At 40.9% G+C, this 7,898-nt stretch overlaps 1 protein-coding gene across 1 annotated transcript; it reads right to left on the bottom strand.

Moving 5' to 3' along the window:
* Nucleotides 1-939: 939 nt before the first annotated feature.
* On the bottom strand, nt 940-4,047 carry LOC114690612 (mucosal pentraxin-like). Its single transcript, XM_028865426.1, has 2 exons — nt 3,984-4,047; nt 940-1,535 (listed from the first exon to the last, which is right to left on the bottom strand). Exons 1-2 carry the CDS (start codon nt 4,045-4,047, stop codon nt 940-942), a joined length of 660 nt encoding a protein of 219 aa, XP_028721259.1.
* Nucleotides 4,048-7,898: the final 3,851 nt, after the last annotated feature.

The raw sequence follows: 7,898 nt of genomic DNA, 5'->3' as shown, positions 1-7,898 counted from the left end.
TAAACAAGTTGCTTTGACTCAACTGCACAGGATGTGCTTGATCACATGTGGGCAGGAGGTATGTTGGCAAGAAATACATCATAGTGTGTGCTTGCCCCTGATTGGATGTAGGTGGAGGTACATAGGCAGGAAGTATGTCAGGATATAATGCTTGTCCCTAATTGGACCTAATGGGAAATACAGTGGCTTTATGGGCTTGTCTGTCTAGGCCTCGGGAAAATGTGACTTATTGCCATTTTCTGGGAACCCCAGAATGGTCCTGGCCAAAGTTCGTCCTCCTGGCCAGTATTTAATTAAAACTTGTTTTAAATTTGGCTCAAAAATTGTGACACTTGTCTTTTTCTGGTGATTCTCGGGTTTAACAGTAGGAAGGCCAAGAAGGGACACTTATGCATGTTCTATAACAGCTGCTTCCCAGGGAAGCTAAGAGAGAGCTTGAAGAGGGACTTCCAGTACGGTTAATTTTTGTCTTTTGGAGACTTCCCTAAGAATACCTTTGTAGACATCATTGATTCGTTTCTAGTTATGTGAATGGGCATTTTCTTAACCTAGCTCCCGAGAAGCCCTCTTTTGAAACTCTCTTTAGAGGTCTGACTCCCTCAAGGCAGCCTGCTCCTGAGGGCCTTCTGAGAAGCCACATTGTGTTCCCAGGTTTCTGTATTTGAGTACACAGAAGCACCATAGGACCTACCCCATTTGCACAGGATTCTACAAGATGGGCGCCCAGTTCTGGGAGCAGTGTGTCCCCCTAGCTCCTTTGGTTTGATGCTGCAGACAACTCTGACACCCAACTTTTGCAAGAGTAAATAATACATAGCAAAGGCTCACATTTGTTTGCTTTTCAATGCAATCCACACTACTATTGCAACAGAAACAGGTTTAATTTCAGAGAGTATGTGATTATTACTAAACACAGATTATGACTGACAAGAATGAAGTTTAAGCCCACAGTTTGGTTTTGGTCACCACATAGCCATTTTCTTCAAAAAAAAGAGCTTGCCAATTTATAAGATTGCCAATGTAACACCCGTCAGCCATCTCTCTTAGGGGGACCACATGGTCCCACAAGGACACCTCCCACATCTCCCCAACAAAGGATTGTTTTACATCAAAACGCCCCCCAAAGGAATCCTGCTCTTGTCCTATGATAATCTTTGCCTCAGCCCCCACAGTGTACCCCTTCCTCAAGCCTTTCCTTCCCAAAGGCTTTCCATCCAGCCAGAATTCTGCAATCCCAGAGGCAGACTCCCAGGACACACAGACATGGGCTGGGGCATAAGGATTTAGGGGTGCTTTGAAAGTAACTGCAGAATTCCCAACATAGAACATGTATTCTCCAGCTTTTTGCACAAATAGAAGAATCTCATTGTCCTTGGTCTTTGTGTTGTAGGAGAAGAGGCTGTAAGGGCGAGTGAGGTCAGTGAAGGCCTTCAGACACAGCGTTAAGTTCTGCAGTGACTTCCTCGTCTGTGGGATCAGGGACACATAGGCAGTGGCTGATTCTTGAGGGAAAATAAATGCCTTACCCTTCATATCTGTAAAGAAAGGAGAGTAAGACAAACATTCCATCGGCTCTGCTGTTCAGTTTGTTCTTTTTGTGGCCCCAGAGCTGCTTCCTGGCAGAATGTGTATAGCACATTGGTGCACACGGAGATCCTGCAAGTGTGTGTGTTCAGCAATGCTAAGCAGCTATACAGTGTTAAAGGCAGGCCTGGAAGGGAGGTCCAAGCCAGCAGTCCCAGCACTTGAGACGCGGAGGCCATCTGCTTGCTCTATAGAGTGAGTTTGAGGACAACCTGAGCTACCACAGACCCTGTCTCAAACAAAACAAAACAATGAAAAGATGGATTTGGGTTCCTTTGATCGGTTACAGAATTAAAGATTTCCTATATCAACTCTACCTCCATCTTCCTTAAGATAGCACTGAGATAAAAGAAGTACCAGGGACAGAAAATTAAATGTAACTGAATCATCGCAATGGATAAAGCATGAAGCATTGTATATTCTCTTACTATTGACCTAATCATGATGTTTCTCCTAGAAAATCCCTATAGCTGGGGTTACATACATCCTGGCCCTTGTTGTGATGAACCAACACTTGTGGCTAGTGTGATGTCTGAGGAACAGAATCATGGAAATTGCTTGGCCCAGACCATGATAGTGCTATCCCTTCATCTCCCCTCTCTCCCGCACTTCCTATGTCCGATAAGGACCAGTTTTCCACAGGAACAACAGGATCAAAGGATTATTTACCGTGCTGTGCGTTTGTTTTGCCTTAAGAGCCATTTGAAAAGATGCAACTGTAATCATTATAAGAATGATTATTCCCTTGTTCAGAAAAGTGAATTTAACAAATGCTATAGTTGGGGAAATAAACTCTAGAATAATGACTAACTGAATCAGAGGAGACATGGCCTAGAAATAATATAAAGTCTTGAATTGAGTTAGTTTTGCTTCATAGTTGGAAATGGGGAAACAACATGGATTCTAACATAAAAGGGCTTCTTAAGAAATGCTTGTGCCCTGGACCCCTAGAGAAACACTTCTAGAAAAGACAGCTAGTTAGACTGTATAAGAGAGAGAGAGAAAAGACAGCTAGTTAGACTGTATAAGAGAGAGAGACAGAGAGAGAGAGAGAGAGAGAGAGAGAGAGAGAGAGAGAGAGAGAGAGAGAGAGAGAGAGAGAGAACTTCTGTCAGTAAAGCAGCAACCAGAGGATTGGCGTGTAAACTGTGTATTTATGTCCTGTGATCAATTATCTCCCTGTTTGTAACCTTGTCAGTGAACAAACTTGGAGCAAAATATCACGGTTAGCCTGAAATAATGTATAACTCACTGCTGACAGTAACACTGAGGTATAGGGAAATGAGTGTCAAGTTTTCTTACCGGCAGCAACAGGAAAGAAAATATAAAGCTGTCAAAACAGTGGAGTGTCTTCTTTGGTAATAAAAAGCTAGTTTTATACCAGGCATCACAAAGTTCATTCTTCTCCTAATTTATCTCACCGTCATTTATCGGGATGGGTGATATTTGTTTCTCCATTGTATTGGTGAAGAAATGAGGTTCAGAATCCTGCCACTTCACAAGGGTTGTTCAATTATCCAATCATTAGAGAGAGATCAGTTTCTTTTATAAAGTGCAAACTACTTACACTACCTCTTACACTACCTCAACTAAGTGCTTAGAAATAATGAGAGCAAACACCCCCTTTACCAACTTGTCTTTTTCTAGGAAAAAAAAATATCACATCCTCCCTCTTGTTCTCATAGATAAGAAGTCACTGAGCTCTCATCAAGGAAGCAAATCCCACTCTCCTTTCTTTATTCTTCTTTCTTGAATCCAGAGACATCTTTACACCCTGGTATAGTAAGATATACCCTTCATTATCTAAGGGTATCTGTGGTAGTTTTTAAAATGTGACCTAAATTAATTCTCTTCCCATTGGATGTGTGCTGATTCACTGGAACACAGTTGAACGCTTTCTAAGATCTGATTGCCAAATGGCTGTGGCTTCTGAACTGGACACTTCTTTCCAACCATGTGTTAGAGTCTATTTTGTAGAAAGGGACACAATGACAGGAGACTAAGAATGGTCTGCAGTCAATAGACAGTAAGGAACTCAGGCCCCTGACCAGCTTCCTGAAATGAGCAGAAACTGATTAACCATAGGAGAAGCTTGGAAGCAGACCTGCAGTGCAACCTTCAGACAACACTACAACCTTGGTTGAAATACTGCAATCCCATAGAGATCTGTGGTTGGAAACAGTAGCTAGGCCATTCTCTGTTGTTTTCACTTGTACAAAAGCCATGCGATAGTAAACATTCACTGTTTCCAGCTGCTAAGCTTAGGTAGCACCATAGATAAGAGTAAATGTCTTCCACATACCTTTCACTCACATCTTCCTGAAAATAGTAACAGCAAAAGCTGTTGAACTCTATCTGTTCTAGACATGGAGAGTTTTCCAGCTGGGACCCACACCTACCTGATTGGGATACACATCCTGAAAGAACAGAGAGGAGCAGGCCACCCACAATAAGCTTTGCCATGGTGCTCTTCTTAGACTCTTCTGGCAGTGGGAGGACAGCAACGATTGTCTCTGTGGAGAGACATTGGCTGTTTAGCTCTTATATTGCACTCATAGGGACCACACCTTTGTTTTCATAACAGAAAGACAAAGTTATAAAAGTTTAATATTAACTGAACCATTATTTGATTTTAAAGTCAGTGTGTTAGTAGCCTCAAATAATACAAACTATCTTGGGGAAACTCTAACCAAGCAAATGAAAGACTTGTATGATAAAAAGTTTAAGGCATTGAAGATATCAGAAGATGGAAAGACATCTCATGCTCATGAATCAGTAAGATTAACGTACTAAAAGTGGCCATCCTAACAAAAGCAATCTACAGATTCAATGTAATCCCCATCAAAATTCCAACATAATTTTTCACAGAACTTGAAAGGACAATTTTCAGCTTCATATGAAAACACAGACTACCCAGGATGGCTAAAATACTTCTGCATAATAAAAGAACTGATGGAGGTATCACCATACCCAATCCAAAATGGTAGAGAGCTAGAGTAATAAAAACAGCATGATACTGGTACAAAAACAGACATATTGATTGACGATCCAAACATAAGTCAACACACTAATATTCTATAAAGAAGCCAGAAATACATACTAGAAAAAAGACAGTTGGCAAACTGGGTGGCTGTATGAGGAAGAATGCAAATATATCCATACTTACCACTCTGCACAAAACACAACTCCAAATGGATTAACGGCCTCAGCGTAAAACCAGATACACTAAACCTAATAGAACAGAAAATGTGGAGTAGCTTTGGACTCATTGGCACAGGAAAAAATGTTCTGAACAGAACACTGTTAGCACAGGCACTAAGATCAACAATTAATAAATGGGACCTCATGAAACTGAAAAGCTTCAGCATGACAAAGGACACTGTCATTCGGACAAAGTGGCAGCCCACAGAATGGATAAAGATTCTTACCAACTCCAAATCCAATAGAGGACTGATATCCAATATATATAAAGAACACAAACCAAATAATTTGATTTTGATATCAAAAACAAATAACTCAAAAAAACCCCAAATAACTCAATAAAAAAAATGGGGTGCAGATCTAAACAGAGAATTCTCAAAAGATGAAACACAAAAGGCTAATAAACACTTAAAGAAATGTTCAACATCCTTGGCCATCAGGGAAATGCAAATCAAAACTACTTTGAGATTCCATCTTACACCTGTCAGAGTGGCTAAGATCAATAACACAAGTGACGTTCCATGCTGGTGAGGATGGGAGTATGGGAAACCTTCATATATTGTTGGTGGGAGTGAAAACTTGTACAGCCACTATGGAAATCAGTGTGGCTGTACTTCAGGAAGATGGGCATCTATTTACCTCAATATCCAGCAATACCACCCTTGGCCATATACCCAAGGGATACTTCATCCCATTACAGAGACACTCAATCCACATGTTCATTGCTTCTCCTTTCATAACAGTTAGATATTGGAAACAACCTATATGTCCCTTAATAGAAGAATAGATAAAGAAAATGTGGTCATTTACACAATGAGGTGTTACTGAGCTGTTAAAAAATGAAATCATGAATTTGTGGATAAATTGATGGAACTAGAAAAAATCATCCTGAGTGAGGTAAGCCAGACCCAGAAAGACAGATATGGTATGTATTCACTTGTATGTAGATATTAGCTGTTAAGTCAATAATTATCAAGCTACAATCCATAGAACCACAGAGGTTAGACGTAGGCTGAGAAACTAGGGGGAACAGAAGAAAGGGAAATAGAATAGATAGTATGGATGAATGGGGAGGAGTGAAGGATGGAATGGGAGGATCAAGTTGGAAGAGGTAGGGGAGAGGAGGATGAAGGAGAGAATATGAAGAGAGAATGAAAATTAAGGGCCATTTGAGGAGTAGTATGTAAACCTAATACAGTAGAAGCTTCCCCAAAATATATATGTATATAAAGGCAATCTAAATGAAATAGCCAAAGAATGGGGGAGAGAAAGCCCCAACTGGCCATCTCTTGTCACCAAATGAAATTTCCAGTACCAGGATTAGGTCATATCTAATTGAGTTGTTGGACAAATGGGTCCCTTGGGAATTCCCATACATCCTAGACTGTTGCCAAGACTATAGGTTGCTCTCCAGAAACTGACAGCAAGGATCCATTGCAGAAGACAACTACTGATTGAACATGGAGAAGTCAAGCTGGTGCCTACATAGAGCTTCATCCTTGTATGCTAGCATCTTTGGTACAGGAAAGTAGTCTGCTTACTACCAAAGGAGAAAGGTAAACACCAACCCATCCACAAAAGCTTCGATCTGCAATGGTGTCCTGTCTGTAATATATCCTAGTGCAGTGGTAGTACAAAGTTTGTGGGAGTAACCAAGAAATACTCGATTTGACTGATTTGACTCCAGGAGATGGAACCCATACCCAACACTACTTGGGTGACTAAGAACATGATACTAGATACGGGTCTTTCAAAAAAATAGTGGTAAATGAATCCTGCTATACTTAATCATCATTGCCTTGCTCAGACATCATTAGAGAAACTTCTTCCTGCAGCAGATTGGAACAAATACAGAGACCCACAGCTAGACATGCAGAGAATGAGAGGCCTTAGAACACTCTGCCCTAAAATGCAATGGATTCATCAAATTCCTCCCCTCAGGGCTCAGGGAACCCTGTAGAAGAGGAAATGTAAAGAGTATAAGACCCAGAGAGGATGGAGGACACCAAGAAAATAAGGCCTTCTAAAAAAAAATGGGCAAAGCTCATATGAACTCACAGAGACTGAGGCAGTATGCCCAGGGTCTACACAGGTCTGCACCAGGTCCTTTGAGTAGATATTATGGCTTCTAGTTTATTGTTGTTATGGGATTCTTGAATTTGTAAATGAATGGGTCTCTGATTCCTGTGCATAGTCGTGGGTTCTTTTCCTTCTGTTTGTTTTTGTCCAATTCTGACCTGTTAGCTTTTGTTTTGATCTTATTATATTAAATTATTAAAAATGAAAAAAACAATGTGTTTACTTTTTGGATCTATGCTTTCTATTTTAGAGCTTTGTACTATAATTATTCTATTTTCTTTTGAGCTGTCCTGGTCATGGCCCTTTTAACCCCAGGTAGGAGATGCTATGTCCTCATGAAGGAATGCATTTCATCTTTTGTGTTAAGGAACTTGTGATAGTCTGTTACACAACAGATCTTGAGTGTCCCCAAAGGTCCATCTTTGGTGCTATTATATGGCCATGAAACCCTTGAAGAGATACGGACTGGTGGGAAGGTTTAGATAACTGGGGCAAGGAGAATGTGGACTGATGGTGTTCTTTCTCTCTTTGCTTTCCAGCTTCCATGAGATTATCAACTTGCCTCTCTAGTTCTCCCCTCAAAGGTTTACTGCCTCACCATGGTTGCCAAAGCAATGTGGCTTGCTGAAACCTCTGAAAGCATGAGACAAACTACACCTTTCCTCTTTTTAAGTTTATCAGATCAGATCTGCTATGCTAATGGAAAGCTGACTCATGATCAGCATGGTGTTTGGACTATAAGATAAACGGACTTGTCCATCTTATCTATAAATAGCACCTCTGTCCCCTTTGTTTAAAGTCTAGGGTATAACTGCAGAAGGACCTTCACTGATTCAGATGATGGTGGAGTTATACAGCGTTGCAGCAGGAAGACTCCTTGGTTTGTAGCAGAGTGGAAAACCGGCTCTCAGATACAGTTGCCGAGTCCTCTTTAAAAGAACGCCTTGATGCTGAGTGTTAAGATGCATCTCCTGTGTCTCAACTCAGGCCACCATTGTAGTAAATTAGGAGCTTAAGTGAGATGTCTATGAAGT

Source organism: Peromyscus leucopus, chromosome 15 (assembly GCF_004664715.2).
Source record: "Peromyscus leucopus breed LL Stock chromosome 15, UCI_PerLeu_2.1, whole genome shotgun sequence".
In the NCBI taxonomy this organism is placed as follows: domain Eukaryota; kingdom Metazoa; phylum Chordata; class Mammalia; order Rodentia; family Cricetidae; genus Peromyscus; species Peromyscus leucopus.
The sequence above is the reverse complement of the archived record's forward strand: the minus strand, read 5'-3'. Positions and strand labels throughout refer to the sequence as shown.

What these genes read in the sequence shown, in the direction of transcription:
- LOC114690612 (XM_028865426.1), bottom strand. Translation starts at nt 4,047, where the DNA reads ATGGCAAAGCTTATTGTGGGTGGCCTGCTCCTCTCTGTTCTTTCAGGA. An exon ending in AGGATGTGTATCCCAATCAG is followed by an intron (nt 1,536 to 3,983) that starts GTAGGTGTGGGT and finishes CTTTCTTTACAG; the next exon opens with ATATGAAGGGTAAGGCATTT.